The sequence below is a fragment of the Scyliorhinus canicula genome, chromosome 9, assembly GCF_902713615.1.
Source record: "Scyliorhinus canicula chromosome 9, sScyCan1.1, whole genome shotgun sequence".
Taxonomy (NCBI): Eukaryota; Metazoa; Chordata; class Chondrichthyes; order Carcharhiniformes; family Scyliorhinidae; genus Scyliorhinus; species Scyliorhinus canicula.
In genome coordinates this window covers 32,020,525-32,039,287 of record NC_052154.1, presented here as the reverse complement: position 1 = coordinate 32,039,287, position 18,763 = coordinate 32,020,525, and the positions used below count along the sequence as shown (strand labels likewise).

The 18,763-nt window shown below is 42.0% G+C and overlaps 2 protein-coding genes across 10 annotated transcripts in view; one reads left to right on the top strand and one right to left on the bottom strand.

Annotated features, from left to right (window-relative positions):
* Positions 1-6,908, top strand: part of ctu2 (cytosolic thiouridylase subunit 2 homolog (S. pombe)) — a 40,330-nt gene extending 33,422 nt beyond the window's left edge. For all 4 annotated transcript variants that reach the window (XM_038806443.1, XM_038806441.1, XM_038806442.1 and 1 more), the window contains one exon: positions 6,217-6,908. In XM_038806443.1, the coding sequence (XP_038662371.1) occupies positions 6,217-6,289 (73 nt within the window). In that variant the 3' untranslated portion in view covers positions 6,290-6,908. The remainder of the gene's footprint in view (positions 1-6,216) is intronic.
* Positions 6,909-10,279: 3,371 nt separating this feature from the next.
* The window catches only part of piezo1 (piezo-type mechanosensitive ion channel component 1), a 359,497-nt gene continuing 351,013 nt past the window's right edge, over positions 10,280-18,763 (bottom strand). For 5 of the 6 annotated variants that reach the window (XM_038806438.1, XM_038806437.1, XM_038806436.1 and 2 more), the window contains 2 exons: positions 18,327-18,531; positions 12,614-12,863 (listed from right to left, as the gene is read on the bottom strand). In XM_038806438.1, the coding sequence (XP_038662366.1) occupies positions 12,614-12,863; positions 18,327-18,531 (455 nt within the window). Of the gene's footprint in view, positions 12,864-18,326; positions 18,532-18,763 lie in introns of all 6 variants that reach the window. The other variant, XM_038806434.1, reaches the window with a different exon arrangement.

The window sequence follows — 18,763 nt, the reverse complement described above, 5'->3', positions numbered from 1 at the left end:
CTTGACGTGCTTTAAGACTTCCAGCACCACCTCTGTAATATGTTCACTCATCAAGACATCACTATTTATTTCCCCAAGTTGCTTAACATCATGCCTTTCTCAACCGTAAATACCGATGAGAAAAATTCATTTAGGATCTCGCCCATCTCTTTTGGATCTGCATTGATGACCTTGTCGATCCTTAAGAGGCCCTACTCTCTCCGAGTTACTCTTTTTCCCTTTTATGTATTTGTAGATGCTCTTTGGATTCTCCTTTGCCTTATCTGTCAAAGCAATCTCATGTCCCCTTTTTGCCCTCCCTTTTTTTTAAACTCTATTCTGACAACCTCGATACTGTTCAAGGGATCCACTTGATCCCAGCTGCCAATGCATGTCACATGCAGGGCAGCACGGTAGCATGGTGGTTAGCATAAATGCTTCACAGCTCCAGGGTCCCAGGTTTGGTTCCCGGCTGGGTCACTGTCTGTGCGGAGTCTGCACGTCCTCCCCGTGTGTGCGTGGGTTTCCTCCGGGTGCTCCGGTTTCCTCCCACAGTCCAAAGATGTGCGGGTTAGGTGGATTGGCCATGCTAAATTGCCCGTAGTGTCCTAAAAAAAGTAGGATTAAGGGGGGGGTTGTTGGGTTACGGGTATAGGGTGGATACGTGGGTTTGAGTAGGGTGATCATTGCTCGGCACAACATCGAGGGCCGAAGGGCCTGTTCTGTGCTGTACTGTTCTATGTTCTATGTTCTATATGCCTCCTTTTTGACCAGGGCCTCAATATTCATAGTTATCCTGGGTTCCCTACTTCTACCAGACTTGCCCTTCACTCTAAAATGAATGTGCTTACTCTGAACCCTGGTTAACACACTTTTGAAAGTCTCCCACTTATCAGCCCCCTTTGCCTGCCCCCAATCAACTTTTGAAAGTTCCAGTCAAATACCATCAAAAATACATCAATTATTTCCCAAGAGGAGGTCAAGTTTTGCCCCCTCTCTAGTCAGGCCGTCCACATACTGAATGAGAAATTCCTCCTGAATGCACTCAACAAATTTCTCTCCATCTAAGCCCCTAATGCAATGGCTGTCCCAGTCAATGTTGGGCTGATTAAAGTCCCCAACTATTACCACCCTATTTTTCTTGCAGCTATCTGTAATCTTATATATTGGCTCCTCAATTTCCCACTGACTATTTGGGGGCTTGCAGTACAATCCTATCTAAGTGATCTCTCCCTTCTTATTTTTCAGTTCTACCCTTTTAGACACAGTGGGCAAACCCTCGGGATATATCCCCTCTCAGTGCCGTGATATTCTCCCTAATCAAAAACGCAACTCCTCCTCCTTTCTTGCCTCCTGTTCTATCTTTCCTATAGCATCTGTACCCAGTCCTGTCCTCACTTAGCCATGTTTCAGTAATATAATATCCCAGTCCCATGTACCCATTCATGCCCCGAGTTCATCTGCCTTGCCCGTCAGGCCTCTTGCATTGAAATAAATGCAGTTTAATCTAGACTTTCCTTGTTCTCTGTCCTGCTTTCTCAGACCATCTGTCCAGTCATGTTTTGCACTCTCCCTGTGTTTTATTTCACTGAGTTCTCCACAGTCTCTGTACTGTGTGTGGCCCTTTTTGATTTTTGACTTTGGTTTCTCTGCCTTTCACTTTTCCCCTTACTGCGTTTTATTTTTGTCCCCACTTTACTTCCCTCTGACTTCCTGCATTGGTTCCCACCCTTTGCCACATTAGTTTAAACCCTTCCCCTACACAGCATAACATGAGGGGAGGACGGAGCTATGGAACCTGAGTCTGTGAGGTTTGTCAGGAAGAGAGAAAAGGGACTGTTGAATGAGTGGAAGGGGAGGGAAGAGGTGCTGAGTGAGTGGTGGAAGGAGTTTTGGTAAGAGGGGTGTGCAGTTGGAAAGGGGCCGATTACAATTGGTGTGTGAGGTTGGGGGGGCTTTGGTGATTTATATGCAAATGTATTGATCCACAGTGTTGACGGTAATAGAAGGCAGACTTCTACCAATTTGAAGTAGCCAAGAAGCTATAATTATACAATTCCATGTCAAATAAAAATTCAGATCATTTTATCTTTGGCCTCTCATGGAACAACCAGGATAAGGTCTTACAAAGGCCAATGCTGAAAGATATGAGCTTATCCCTGATACATAACTTCAATGATATTGAAACTTCTCAATAACATTGGATTTGTACCTCTTGAAGCTGAAAATCCTCTGCCCCGGCATAGCTACATCTTTGAAAAGAAATTAATGTTTTCCCACAAGAAGTGCAGCCTCCAAGTTAGGTCAACTCTTCATAAATATGATGTGGAGATGTCGGTGTTGGACTGGAGTGAGCACAGTAAGAAGTCTTACAACACCAGATTAAAGTCCAACAGGTTTGTTTCGAATGCTCCTTCCTCAGGTGAAAGTCATAAGTATGCCATTGCTTATAATGTAGCACTGCCCAGGTGGAGACGGGGGAAAACCATGTTATTTGAAATTAGTCACTGTAAAAGAGACCAACCCTCTGATGCTTCCAGTTCTTTAGATAACTTAAGAATGTCACTTTTGGATAATGACTAGCAATAATCTATAAATCAGATTTATTAAAAGTATAAATAAAAAAGGATTATCTGAGAAGGTTTCACTTGGTAACTCAAAATAATATGAGCCAACTCCCAATGAGACGAAAAGCAGATTAGCAGCAATGATAATAGAATTTCAACCAGCGGTGTTGGCCACCATGGATAGTGTACTTGTTCATTCCAGTGGAAGAAGATACAAAAAAAGCTGCAGCATATATTTCTCTAGACATAAAGTAGTAAATCATGCCATATCTTTTTTTAAAATATTTTTATTCTCCTTTTTCACATTTTCTCCAGAATTTACCACCCACCAACAATAAACAAGTCAGCAACAGATATGTCAATCCCCATAACAATTACAACGATTCCATCCTCCCACCAACCCCCAAACATCAGCCCGCATGTTTACACAAACAAATGACCGAAAAGGAATCGGGGATTACCCATAGTCATCCTTAATATACACAGCCCCCCTACTCCCAATGCCCGCCCCCAACTAATGTTCGATGTTATGCAGTTCTTGAAAGTGCATAATAAATAATGCCCATGACTTGTAGAACCCCTCAGAGCTTCCCCTCAGTTCAAACTTAACCTACTCGAGGGTCAAATATTCTAACAGGTCCCCCTGTCACGCCAGAGCACAGGGTGGAGAGGCTGCTCTCAATCCCAGCAGGGTCCGCCTTCGGGCGATCAACGAAGCGAAGGCTACGATATCTGCCTCCGCACCCGTTTCCAACCCTGGCTGATCCGACACCCCGAATATGGCCTCCTGGGGACTCGCTTCCAGTTTCACATGCACCACCTTGGAAATTACCCTAAAAACCTCCTTCCAGTACTCCTCTAACTTTGGACAGGACAAAACATATGAATGTGATTAGCGCCCCCGGCCCCCCGCAACGCTCACACATCATCTACTCCTTCAAAGAATCGGCTCATCCTCGCCCTCGTGAGGTGCGCTCTGTATACCACCTACAGCTGTATCAGCCCCAACCTCGCACGTGAGGTGGAGGCATTTACTCTCCGGAGCACCTCAGACCAGACCCCCTCCTCGATAACCTCTACCAACTTTTCCTCCCACTTTTCCTTGATCCCGTCCAGTGGTGCCTTAACTCTTCCAAAATAGCTCCGTACACCACTGACACTGTCCTCTTCTCCAGTCCCCTTGTCGTCGTCAGCACCTCCTCCAGCAATGTGGAGTCCGGTTCCTCCGGGAAGCTCTGTATCTCCTTGGCAAAATCTCAAACCTGCATGTATCTAAACATTTCTCCCTGCTCCAGCCCATATTTCGCTTCCAGCTCCCTCAATCCTGCAAACCGACCCCTAAGAAACAAATCTTTTAGCGTCTTAATCCACTTCTCTTCACGTTTCCGAAAACGCGGGAGCAGCGCGGTGGCTAGTGCTTTCAGTCCCGACCCCCTGCACAAACTCTCCTCCATTCTGACCCACTGAGAATCAATCCCTCTGACCCAGTTCCGCACCTTCTCCACATTCGCCACCCAGTAGTAGTACATCAGGTTTGGGAGACCCAAACCCCCTGCCTGCCTTCCCCTCTGTAGCAGCACCTTCCTCACTCAGGCCGCCTTCCCTCCCCATATGAACGAGGTAATCCTTCCCTCAATCTCCCTGAAAGAGGTCTTTGGGAGGAAAATCGGTAGGCATTGAAAAATAAACAAATGCGGCAACACATTCATTTTACCTGCCTGTACCCGACCCGCCAGTGACTTGAGGGAGACCATCCCACCTTACCAGATCGGCTTTCATCCTCCCCACCAAGCTAGTGATATTGTACCTGCGAAGCCTCCCCCACTCCTGGGCAAACTGCACCCCCAGATACCTAAAGTGAGTCCCTGCCCTACAGAATGGCAGCCCCCCACCCCTGGCCGAGACACCACAAAATACTCACTCTTGTCCAAGTTCAGCTTGTACCCCGAGAAAGACCCAAATACTCGCAGTAGCTCCAATATTCCTCCTATCGACGCACTCGGTTCCGTCACAAACAGCAGCAAGTCGTCGGCTTATAAGGACACCCTATGCTCTATCCCTCCCCGCACTATTCCTTTCCATGCTCCCGAACTTTTTAAAGCGATGGCCAACGGCTCAATCGCAATTGCAAACAGCAGGTGGGACATAAGACATCCGACATCCTTGCCTTGTCCCACGGTGGAGAGAAAAGTATCTCGAGCTGATATTGTTTGTGCGGACACTCTCCTTCGGCTCCTTATATAATAGCTTTACCCAGTTCACAAATCTTGGTCCAATTCCAAACCACTCCAGAACTGCCATCAGGTACGCCCATTCTACCTGGTCAAACGCCTTCTCGGCGTCCAATGCCACAACCACCTCTGTTTCCTTCCCTTCCGCCGGTGCCATAATGACATTCAAAATCCTCCTAATGTTCGAGAAAAGCTGCCTCCCTCTCATGAACCCCGTCTGATCCTCACCTATCACCTTCAGGAGGCACTCCTCCAGCCTACCCGCCAGTACCTTCGCCAATACTTTTGTGTCCACATTCAGAAGTGATATGGGCCTATACGACCCACACTCTGTCGGTTCCTTATCTTTTTTTAGCAGCAGTGAAATCTATGCCTGCCCTAAGGTTTGTGGCAGCACCCCCTTCCCTATCGCCTCTTCAAACATCCCCACCATCAGGGGTGCCAACTTATCCTTGGATTTTTTATGATATTCCACCGGAAACCCATCCAGCCCTGCCACCTTCCCCGACTGCATCCTTCCAATCGCATCCTTTATCTCCTGCTCCACTATTGCTCCTTCTAATGTAGCCCTGTCCCCCTCCCCTAACTTCGGGTGCTCCAACCCATCTAGAAATTCCTGCATTTCACGGTCTCCCCCGGGTGGCTCTGACCTGTACAACCTCTCATAAAACTCCTCAAAAACGTTGTTAATCAGCTCCGGAGCCACCACCAACTTCCCTGCCCTATCCCTCACCTGAAGAATTTCCCTTGCCGCTGCCTCCCTCCAGAGCTGACCTGCTAACATACGCCCAGCCTTATCTCCATGTTCATAAACTACACCCCTTGCTCGTCTCAGTTGGCCTTCCTGGTGGACAGTTGGTCGAAGCTTGCCTGTAGTTCCTTCCTCCTTTCCAGCTTCGCTGGGTCTCCATCTTCTGCATAACTCCTATCTACCTCCAACATCTCATCTATTGCTCTCTGCCACTCCAACCTCTCCTCTTTGTCCACCCTGGCCTTAAAGAACGTTACCTCACCCCTCACCACTGCCTTTAGAGTCTCTCAGACAACTGCCTTCAACAGCTCACCTGTACAGTTGAAACCTACATATTCCTTAAATACCGTTTCAATTTTCTCACAGAGCGCTTGGTTCCCCAAAAGCCCCACATAAATCATGCCATATCTGTGGAGATTCCTTGCTGTGAGATTGGATCACTTTAGTTTATGCCGAGTATTTAAAATGGCAATCAAGATTGTTACAACAGGGATGAATTTCTGTGGTCAATTCAACATCTTTACTCATGGAGATTTGGAGGTTGTAACCTGCCTGCCTTCATGAATGAGAAATACTAAATCTAGAATTTAATCTAACCAATTATATAATTAAATTTGGAGTTCTCATACCTCACATTGTGCATAAGATTATATCAATTACTGTTTCCATTAAATGTGATTTAATTTAGAGCCCAAGTGAGGGAACAGATCCAGGAGTTCCTGTTGGCCCCTGAGGAAGAAACAAATACTACTAGCTCCTGACGAGTTTGCCTGAATTTAACAACAAAGATTAAGAAGACAGCTTGCCGTCTTTCCAATTATATACACCGTGATGCATTAGCTTGGAAATGAATGAGCTGTGAACTTGTCACAAATTGTAACTCGCCTAGTTGTCATTCTGGTACAAGGGTGAAGTTCAGATAATCATAAACCTATGGCTTCCTTGTTCAATTGCTCATGGTAGCAGTTCCCAGCAGCCACTTCAATGCAGATTTACCTGTTTATTATAATTTGTTATGGTGACGGTTTAGGCCAATTTATAATGTTGTTTTGTATTATTTACTTGGTGCTGCTCTTAAAAGTTGGACTTAACTTTAAATGTAATGTCTGTAAATATCAGTTTGTTGAAATATTGAATTCAAAATTGTTCAGAAATTTGTTTTGACATTAGGCTAATGCATTTCTGAGGGAGGAATGCATGGAGGCATCCTAGATGAGATAAGTGAGGCAAATCGAGAAAACCGATCTTTTTACTTTACCTTGCAGTGTGCTTTAGCTATAATCTCAGAAGAACAATCCTTTCATTCTCTCCGTGTCTGCTTGGATCTCGCCCCCACAACCCAAAAAGATGTGCAGTGTAGGTGAATTGGCCACGCTAAATTGCCCACGCTAAATTGCCCGTTAATTTGATTTTTTAAAATTGGATACTCTAAATTTAGATAAAGAACAATCCTTTATCACTGTGTTCTATATTCTGCCTAACTAAATTCTCACAATTGTCAAAGTTATGATCTTACAAATATTGCTGTTGTTACATGTACTATTCAAAGTGAAGCAAGAAAATTCTGACCATTCCAGAAATTGTATTTACAGTACTCCTAATCTAAATGAGCATGTAATTTTTCTTTGTGAAACTTGAATAAACGCAAATCTATGAACACAATTGATAGCTCTATAACCAAACTACCATTGTAAGTATTTCTGTTTGCATAATGGGGGTGTGGAAGGCTACAATTAGTGCAAGAATCTTGAAGATGAGAGCTGAACTTGCAGCACCCTTTAAACATCACTGAAAATCTGACCGAGGGGTTAGATTTTCTTAAAGGGATGTAGGGAAATTGGCTGGAAAGGATGATTATGGTGCTATGATTATGATTTGGGCAGCACGGTAGCATTGTGGATAGCACAATCGCTTCACAGCTCCAGGGTCCCAGGTTCGATTCCGGCTTGGGTCACTGTCTGTGCGGAGTCTGCACATCCTCCCCGTGTGTGCGTGGGTTTCCTCCGGGTGCTCCGGTTTCCTCCCACAGTCACAAAGATGTGCAGGTTAGGTGGATTGGCCATGGTAAATTGCCCTTAGTGTTGGGTGGGGTTGCTGGGTTGTGGGGATAGGGTGGAGGTGTTGACCTTGGGTAGGGTGCTCTTTACAAGAGCCGGTGCAGACTCGATGGGCCGAATGGCCTCCTTCTGCACTGTAAAATCTATGATCTCTTTGTTCTCCAGCCAGGAAAGTAGATGCGCCCTCTTTCTTCACTTTCACTTTGGGTGTTCATTAGGCCATTGAAACAACGTTGGAAAAGTTAAAATTGACAAGTAGGTATCACTGAAAATTACAGTAGACCCCAAAGCCGTTTTCAGCATACAGAAATGTAAAACTGCCCCATAACTTGTAAATAAAATAGGAACGTAATTATTTTTAATATTGTAGTGTCTAGCATAAATTGAAATGAATGTCAGATTGCCAATAACTTCAGGCAAGAAAAACAAACCAACAATCGTGACATACATTTGCTAAAATTTACTTAAGCATTACTCACTGTGATTATTATTAATTTGAAAAATGTTAACTTAACATTATGGAAATTGAATTAATGATCTTATTAACCCAATTAGGTGTGCAGGAGTCTGATTTCATGAAGAAGGGAAGGGAAAATAATCCCAATATACAAAACATTTATTCTGTAAAATCTGTTGTGGTTAGTTATATTTTTTTCCTACATTCACTAATTTGAATTATGTTTTTCTGTTCCTACACTGGCCATAGCCCTATAAATTAACTAGATTTTAAAATAGTTGACAGTCTACAAATCATATGATTTAAGTACATTAGTGAGATGGGCAATTTTAACTTTTCCAGACAGGTTATGACTCAACACTGGGAAATATATACTGATTGTTCATTGTATCAATTAAGTAAGTAATTTCATAGTTCTAATGTGCGCACAATGAAAACAGTCATTTAAAAAAACAAGTCCTGAAATTCAGTGTTAAAACTTTTCGTAGGTGGAATAAATGTAAGTGGGGTCTGTAATAGTTATATTACCGCAAGTATGATAGCCTAATGCTGGAATGAATGATTGAGATTCAGAATGCAGGTTTGTATCTACAGCAAATTCTTGATGTTATGAGTTAACAGAGAATGTGAATGATTTAGCATCTGCTTCATAGCAAGATACACAGGTCATTAAGCTGTTCTTGTATTCCAAGTGGCTGGATATGAGCCACATACCAGCATTAAATAGGTTCTAATATGCACTTCAGCCAACATCTGGGTCATTTAAATTGCATGCCTATTTCAATTGACCTATCATAAATATTTTAAAGAGAATGCTTGCAAAAAGCTACGTAGTGTAATTTCTTAAGTAGTGAAGTTGCTGAAAAATTGAATGTCAATGTTACATTAGTTGTAGCAGCCTCTTGGGGGCAGCATTGAGTTGTGAAACATACCAATTCTGCAATAAAATTTGACCACTAGAAGTAAGCCATTTAACAGGATGTGGAGATGTTTATTTTAATCAGTTCATAATATTGGCTTTGCATCATTTTCCGTAGAATATCTTATTCTGCCTACTTACATGGTGCTGATTTAGGATATATGCACGTTATTTTTCCACTGGATTGCACAGATTATAATTAAATTCACCTTGGACAGAGTGCAAGGTGAGCTATAACCAATTGGCAGCACATTTTACACTGCACCTCATTTTGACTATAATTAAACAAAATCAGACTGTGAACCCACCTGATGATTCACTCTCCCCCATTTGGTGTTACTGTGCCTGACAAATTTATACCCATTATATCTTGGATGACTGGAGTAACTTCCATGGCATGTGTTCTGGTTTATGGCAAACTCTAAATGCAACCATTATTTTACTGCAAACACCTTTTTCTATAGATCCTCATGTGAATAGTCTCTATTTCTGCTGAATAAATTAAATGTGAAAATATTGATTGATTATATAAATGCTTTTCATATAAATAAATAATGAAATGTTTATATTTGAGTGTTGCCACCTGTATTGTTTTTAAACTTAATGCTGACAATCTATTAACATGTGGCTTAATGCTAAGTGTTGCTTTTAACGCAAGATCTTGCAAAGGAGCTATGGGGTGCAATTCAGCAGAATTAAAACTAAATCTGCTTTCGGGCGTGTTTGGCTGGGTGAATTGTGACGGCTGCACCTATTGAACGGCACTTCGCTGTTTCCTTTTAGCCTCTGGAAGTTTCTCCCCGTTGAGGCTGCACTGAAGAGGTATGCTTATTGATCGGGCGCCATATTGATCAGCAGCAACAAAGGGTGTGACCCTCATTTGACTGTCATTAATGTGCCCACCCCCATGATCCCGCCTCACTAAATATTCATACCTCACAGGCATGATATCACAGCGGCGAGGCTTACACAGGTTTAGCCAAATGAGATTCAGACACGAGGATCCCAATGGGAGCACAGATTTTGGTTTTTGTAGCATTAACCATCAGGGAAAAGAATAGCCATCAACATGGCCGGGTGATTATCACTGCAATTCAGGAGCAACTTCTTGTTTTGCTCTTTCCCTGACAAATTAATGTATCCTCACTGCCTACTTGCTTATTTTAAAAAGAAGCAACTGCATAAGGACATCATGTTCTAGAAATTGAACTTGTGATCTGGATGTATAACTGGTATTATGGATTGTTGCCTGTTATACCAACCAACCAATTTGGAGAATATCTAAGTAAATCTTTATTTTTAAAAAAATGAATAGTAATTGGAATATCCAGCATAGCTCATTGCTGAGCAACATTGGCAAACATCTTTATTGGTGCTATGATTCAGGTTCTAGACCAGGTACAAATTTATTGATTCAGAAAAGAAAGCATTGAATGGATCTTTAAGTGCAGGTCTCAAATTTTCATACGTACATTCTGTCCTTCCGTGGGACAGATGTGAAAGTCATTTTTAACACATTTACAAAAATATTTGTCACATCATCTGCAGGATCTGTTTTAACTCCCAGTAATACATCATTAGGCATCTGTATCATGCACTCAGTAATTGACTCACAGATAGTGCAAAACCCTTTTGTGATCTTTATGCAATCATTGTTAAAAGCCTGTACACTAAAATAAGATAATGACTATCACTTTTGGTATAATGGCACATTTGTACTGGATGCAGTGGGTACAAAATGGAATTGGATATATCAGACTATATCCAAGCAGCATAGAGGTTTAGAATAGGAGAATATATATACACACAAGTATTAAAAAATAATTCTGAGTTTTACTCAATCTACTAACCAGGACCAAAGGGAACTATAAACAATTAGGCCATGTATCGTATAAGTAGGGATAAATCTTACTACAGCAAACATTGTAGGCAGAACCTACTGCATTTTCAACGTGCTCATATTCCCCTCGACACATTTGGGTTTATAAATTAAGGTCTTGTGTCTTTTCAATTTCAAACCATTTCTTGGAGGCAAAGGGGAAGGCCATGCATAGGAAAAAGTTCAAACTCAGTAATTGGCCTGCAAACTCAGCCAACAAAATAATTATGAACAAAAGGTCAAGATTTGACTAAACCCTCCAGAAAGGGTGTATAATTTCTGTTTCCCTTATTTTATCTTTTTTTGTTTCACAGAATTTCTGATAATTCTAAGAGTGCTATTTCAGTTCCATTTCTGCATCTGGGAAATCAATAAGAAATACAAAACAAATGGGCAGAACTTCTTAGAACAGACTAGATGCAGCTTTTTGTTTTCCAAGTTGTTACTCCACCCAGTCACAAACAAAATATTTTGCTTCTAATGCAGTAAAGTACAAGAAATGTATAACATTTCCTAACAATCTTCAAATCATGTACCGGACTGCTTCCTTGTATACCTTTTCCCAGCCCAGGAATCCGATTTTATCACAATGAGGAAAACATGCATCATTATTGCCATTCAAAGGAAATTCTCAACTTGGTAAAAAAAACGAGTGTCAATCTTTATCATTCCCATTCACCTTTACCAATATATGTTTTTTTACACTAAAACAAAATCAGATTATTGCACCTGGCTATTCTATCATTACAATCAACTGCAAAGTGATATTTAGCAGAAAGTAGTTGATTGACCTGTTGCACAAAAGCCCCATTGTCAAGTGCAGTGAAAGTTAAGTCATTATAAAATAGTAATTTTCCATTTATTACAGTCAAAATTAATTACTGAAGGAATTTAGGCATTTACTGAAGGCATTTAGAAAACGACATTAGGCTGTAAACTAAATAAAATATAACCAAAGATAGCAATTTGATGTTGCAGTGTCCATATTGCTGTAACATTATTAAGCTTCCTGCTCTTGATGGGAGGATCTTTCTTCGCCTCATTGCAAAAGGTTTTCATGAGTTCCTGCAGGATTCTATATAAGCAGTGTTGCAAACTCTAAACAATGTTTCTGAATACATGGTCTCCTGGCAAACATTCTTTCCCAAAATAGTTTTAGAATAGTCAACATCTTTTTCAAAAATATAAAAATGTGTTAATAGTGTTTTTAGGTCTCAATTTCTTTGTACTTTCCTTGCAAAAACTATGAACAGCTTGGCATTTCATTGAACAGGAAGCAAACGAGTATTGTCAATCTTCCTCGAGTTACCTCAAACCTGATAACTGCAGACAATAGGTTTAGCTTTTTTCAGATGTGGTGAGTAAATAGTCTGTACTGTAGCTCCAGTTCCAAACTAAATGACTAGTCAAAATGAGTTTTCACGGGAAAAAATAACCTGGTTTTTCTTGCAGATAGTGGAAACAAAAGGCAGGCCCCGAGTCAATGTGCAGTCTTCAGCAACCTGGCATTGCCATAATTCATTTCAGGTTTTGAGTCAAATTCATCCAAAGTAGTGTTTGTGTTTTGAGACATTAAGGCCAATGTAGGCAAGTAGCTCTCACATGAACAAGGGGAGGTAAAGCAGGTAAATAGATTTTTGACAAGTTGAGGTAATTCTTCCATCAATCAGAATGTGCATATTCAACTTGGCTCAGCCAAGTGAGAAAGACAACAAAAAAAAAGGGCAGAAAGAAAGAAATAAAGAGCTAGCGAGTATAGAAGAAACATAATGGTTAGTCCTTTTCCCTAGTCCATTTAATCATCGTTTCAGGTGACCGATATAAGAATATTAGTTTGGCATAGAGCTCTTCCTCCACCTCCAACTCTCCATTCTCTCTCACGAGAAAGATATCATGACACAGCTTCAAGATGCGGTCCACACAAGGCAGCTCCTCAAACATGATAGAATATGAGATTTCACTGAAGAAGCCTCGCACAAACTTCCCAACAACCAACACAATTGAGACATAAAGACCCATTATTCTGGAAAAAAAAGAAAATTCAGATTAAGACAAGGCCCATTAGTTTGTCAATCCTATACCATCCTGAGACTGTGCATCGTTAATCCTTTGATGAACTTTCCTCCAGTCACCCTTACCTTAAGTAAAACTGGTTCAATCCCCCAATCTCCCCTGAAAACATCAAAACAACATTGTCATCTTTCATTCCTACTCCACAGTATAAATATTTCCCACTCTCTTTGTCTGCTAGCTTTGACAAAGAGTCATCGGACTCGAAACGTTAGCTCTTTTCTCTCCCTACAGATGCTGCCAGACTTGCTGAGAATTTCCAGCATTTTCCCTTTCGTTGTTATTATTTCTATTACTCTCAATCCCACTTTAGATCAAATATCTATCTAGATCACTTAAGTCAGAAGGTTATGGGTTCCAGCCCCACTTCAGAGGTCAGCATATAATCCATACCTGGGGGGGGTTAAGTTTTTGTCCTATATTACAGCAATAACTAAGCTTCAAGCATATTTAAATAGGCTGTGAAGTGTTTTGGGATGTACAGTGATGAAAAGGCTATGGGTTGGATTTAGTGGTCAGTGGAGAAGCAAAGACATTTGCTAGTGACCTTGGTGAAAAGTGCCTACACTCTGCAGCACACGTTTCCACTTTACCAATGTTAGTTTAAATCTGTCACCAAGCCCAGAGGAACCCCAGGTATCCAGCAGCAATGTTGTCAAGAAAGTTAAGAATTTAAAAAAAAAAGATTGGTTGAGAGCACTGGATACAGCAAATGCAGAGGCCCGGGCAATATCCTCACTGATGTGCTGATAACATGCTCTAAAACTACGCCCACTCCGAGTCAAACTGTTACAGTATAGCATCTACCCAACAAAGTGAAAAATAGTTCACAAAATACAGGCTGAATCCAATCCAGCAATTTATTTATTTTTATTCTTAGCTGGGGTGTAGGCATTGCTGGCAAGGCCAGCATTTGTTGCCCATCCCGAACTGGCCTTGAACTGAATAGTTTTCTGGGCCATTTCAGAGGGCATTTAAGAGTCAACCACATTGCTGTGGGTCTGGAGTCACATGTAGGCCTGGTAAGGACAGCAGATTTCTTCCTTAAAGGACATTAGTAAATCAGATGAGTTTTTGCAAAAATCGCTGATAATAATAATCTTAATTGTAACAAGTTGGCTTACATTAACATTGCAATGAAGTTACTGTGAAAAGCCCCTAGTCGCCACATTCTGACACCTGTTCGGGTACACAGAGCGAGAATTCAGAATGTCCAAATTACCTAACAGCACGTCTTTCGGAACTTGTGGGAGAAAACTGGAGCACCCGGAGGAAACCCACGCAGACCGTACAGACTCCGGACAGACAGTGACCCAAGTTGGGAATCAAACCGAGGACCCTGGCGCTGTGAAGCCGTAGTGATAACCACTATGCTACCGTGCTGATAGTTTCACGGTCACCATTACTGAATTTGAATTCCAGCCTTGCTGGGATTTGAACCCATTTCCCTGAAGCATTAACCTTGGTTTGAGGATTAATAGTCCAGTGACATTATCAATGCCGTACCATTTCCCCATTACATTCATGTGTCTACTCCCAATAATCAGCTGCAAGCGATGGACGGTGTCATCAACGATGCTACCAAGCAGCACTGACTTGCAATAACCTGATCGCCAATGTTTAGTGTGGATTTTCGCAGGATCACTCAACTGCAGACCTTATTACAACCATGGTGCAAATGTGGACAAAAGTATTGAATTTCAGAGGTGAGGATGATTGCCTTTTACATTGTTAGGGGAGAGTATCAAATTGAAGGAAAAAGCATACAAAGTGGCAAAGATTGGTGGGAGACTAGAGGACTGGGAAATCTTTAGGGGGCAACAGAAAGCTACTTAAAAAGCTATAAAGAAGAGTAAGAGTAAACTTGCTCAGAATATAAAAACAGATAGTAAACGTTTCTACAAATATATAAAACAAAAAAGAGTGGCTAAGGTTAATATTGGTCCTTTAGAGGATGAGAAGGGAGTTTTAATAATGGGAGATGAGGAAATGGCTGAGGAACTGAACAGGTTTTTTGGGTTGGTCTTCACAGTGGAAGACACAAATAACATGCCAGTGACGGATAAAAATGAGGCTATGACAGGTGAGGACCTTGAGAGGATTGTTATCACTAAGGAGGGAGTGATGGGCAAGCTAATGGGTCTAAAGGTAGATAAGTCTCCTGGCCCTGATGGAATTGGATTGGATTTGTTTATTGTCACGTGTACCGAGGTACAGTGAAAAGTATTTTTCTGCAAGCAGCTCAACAGATCATTCAGTACATGGGAAGAAAAGGGAATTAAACAGAATTCAAGAAAATACATGAGAATACATAATAGGGCAACACAATATATACAATGTACTACATAAGCATTGGCATCGGATGAAGCAGACATGGGTGTAGTGTTAATGAGGTCAGTCCATAAGAGGGTCATTTAGGAGTCTGGTGACAGTGGGGAAGAAGCTGTTTTTGAGTCTGTTCGTCCGTGTTCTCAGACCTCTGAATCGCCTGCCCGATGGAAGAAGTTCGAAAAGTGAGTAAGCCGGGTGGGAGGGATCCTTGATTATGCTGCCTGCTTTCCCCCGGCAGCGGGAGGTGTAGATGGAATCAATGGATGGGAGGCAGGTTCGTGTGATGGACTGGGCGGTATTCACGACTCTCTGAAGTTCCTTGCGGTCCTGGGCCGAGCAGTTGCCATACCAGGCTGTGATGCAGCCCGATAGGATGCTCTCTATAGTGCATCTGTAAAAGTTGGTAAGGGTTAATGTGGACATGCCGAATTTCCTTAGTTTCCTGAGGAAGCAAAGGCGCTGTTGTGCTTTCTTGGTGATAGCGTCGAGTGGACCAGGATAGATTTTTGGTGATGTGCACCCCTAGGAATTGGAAACTGCTCACCATCTCTACCTCGGCTCCGTTGATGCTGACAGGGGTGTGTACAGTACTTTGCTTCCTGAAGTCGATGACCAGCTCTTTAGTTTTGCTGGCATTAAGGGAGAGATTGTTGTCGCTGCACCACTCCACTAGGTTCTCTATCTCCCTCCTGTATTCGGACTCGTCGTTATTCGAGATCCGGCCCACTATGGTCGTATCGTCAGCAAACTTGTAGATGGAGTTGGAACCAAGTTTTGCCATGCAGTCGTGTGTGTACAGGGAGTAGCATCCCAGAGTGCTAAAAGAGATGGCTAGGGAAATTGCAAATGCACTAGTGATAATTTACCAAAATTCACTAGACTCTGGGGTGGACCCGGTGGATTGGAAATTAGCAACCGTTACACCACTGTTTAAAAAAGGAGGTAGGCAGAGAGCGGGTAATTATAGGCCAGTGAGCTTAACTTCGGTAGTAGGGAAAATGCTGGAATCTATCATCAAGGAAGAAATAGCGAGGCATCTGGATGGAAATTGTCCCATTGGGCAGACGCAGCATGGGTTCATAAAGGGCAGGTCGTGCCCAACTAATTTAGTGGAACTTTTTGAGGGCATTACCAGTGCAGTAGATAAAGGGGAACCAATGGATGTGGTATATCTGGATTTCCAGAAAGCCTTTGACAAGGTGCCACACAAAAGGTTGCTGCATAAGATAAAGATGCATGGCATTAATGGTAAAGTAGTAGCATGGATAGAGGATTGGTTAATTAATAGAAAGCAAAGAGTGGGGATTAATGGGTGTTTCTCTGCTTGGCAATCAGTAGCTAGTGTTGTCCCTCAGGGATCAGTGTTGGGCCCACAATTGTTCACAATTTACAGAGATGATTTGGAGTTGGGGACCAAGGGCAATGTGTCCCAAGTTTGCAGATGACACTAAGATGAGTGGTAAAGCGCAAAGTGCAAAGGATACTGGAAGTCTGCAGAGGGATTGGATAGGTTAAGTGAATGGGCTATGTTCTGGCAGATGGAATACAATGTTGGCAAATGTGAGGTTATCCATTTTGGTAGGAATAACAGCAAATGGGATTATTATTTAAATGATAAAATATTAAAGCATGCTGCTGTGCAGAGAGACCTGGGTGTGCTAGTTCATGAGTCGCAAAAAGTTGGTTTACAGGTGCAACAGGTGGTTAAGAAGGCGAATGGAATTTTGTCCTTCATTGCTAGAGGAATGGAGTTTAAGACTAGGGAGGTTATGCTGCAATTGTATAAGGTGTTAGTGAGGCCACACCTGGAGTATTGTGTTCAGTTTTGGTCTCCTTACTTGAGAAAGGACGTACTGGCACTGGAGGGTGTGCAGAGGAGATTCACTAGGTTAATCCCAGACCTGAAGGGATTGGATTACGAGGAGAGGTTGAGTAGACTGGGACTGTACTTGTTGGAATTTAGAAGGATGAGGGGGGATATTATAGAAACATATAAAATTATGACGGGAATAGATAGCATAGATGCGGGCACGTTATTTCCACTGGCGGATGAAAGCAGAACTAGGGGGCATAGCCTCAAAATAAGGGGAAGTAGATTTAGGACTGAGTTTAGGAGGAACTTCTTCACCCAAAGGGTTGTGAATCTATGGAATTCCTTGCCCAGTGAAGCAGTAGAGGCTCCTTCATTAAATGTTTTTAAGATAAAGATAGATAGTTTTTTGAAGAATAAAGGGATTAAGGGTTATGGTGTTCGGGCCGGAAAGTGGAGCTGAGTCCACAAAAGATCAGCCATGATCTCATTGAATGGTGGAGCAGGCTCAAGGGGCCAGGATGCCTACTCCTGCTCCTAGTTCTTATGTTCTTTGTCGCCTCAACAATTAAAAAGTGATTATTGTCAAGGGCAGCATGGTGGCGCAGTGGTTAGCACTGCTGCCTTACGTTGCCGATGTCCCAGGTTCGATCCCGGCTCTGGGACACTGTCTGTGTGGAGTTTGCACATTCCCCCCGTATTTACCTGGGTCTCACCCCCACAACCTAAAGATGTGCAGGTTAGGTGGATTGGCCACACTAAATTGCTCCTTAATTGGAAAAAATGAATTGGGTACTCTAAATTTATTTTTAAAAAGTAAAATATTGTCCACAGAGTTACTTTCCATTGGTGTCTTTGGGGATTCTAAAAAAATTATTGGTCTCTGCAGGATTGCACCAAATTTAAAAGCTTAATGAAGGTACTCCGAGGCAGTTACAATTGCATCAGGATCCTACTGATGTTATAGGAACCTGATTTACATAGATTTAGGACATTACCAGCTGAGTCAGGCAGATGCCTTAACTGTACAAAGAAGTGGCATTAAATGGCTGTGAAATGAGTAAACAGCAACAAATCCTAAACTTGGATTTGTTCCTGTCGTATAGACTAAAGACATTTTGAAGTATATTAAAACCAACTTAACAAAGATCATATCTTAATGTTTAATTATTTCCAGTTTCAACTGCTGAAACCATTAATACGCAGAATATTTTATCAAAGCATTATTATGTAAGGAAAACAATTGCTACTGTTACATTTGTGTCAGTAACCTACCCGTGTCCAGCGAGGAAGCCCAGGCTCGGTGGGCTGACCTTATCATTGAAGATGATCATCTGCAGCTCATTACATTCATTTTGTTTACATTCTTCAGTCTTGGTCTGTATCACCCACCATTCCAAGATACTGTCCGAATCATTTGCATCCTTTCCAACATGCCTTTGTAGTTCCATTGTCACATTCAGGAAACTATCGTCATGCTCTGTCAATGATGAAAAGTTTTTAATACTGTAGTTCAGACAAAAATAAATCTGGTTAAATTTTATTGGACTATTTTGATTTGTATCACTATGTTTGCAAAATGAGCAACATCCCAATTAATGTACTTGTTACTGGGCCATTCACAACAAAGCTCGCCACTGCTGTAATCATTTTGTGGGTTAGTGTGCAGCAATCAACTCAGTAATGCCTCCGGTCTGCACCCATGCATACAA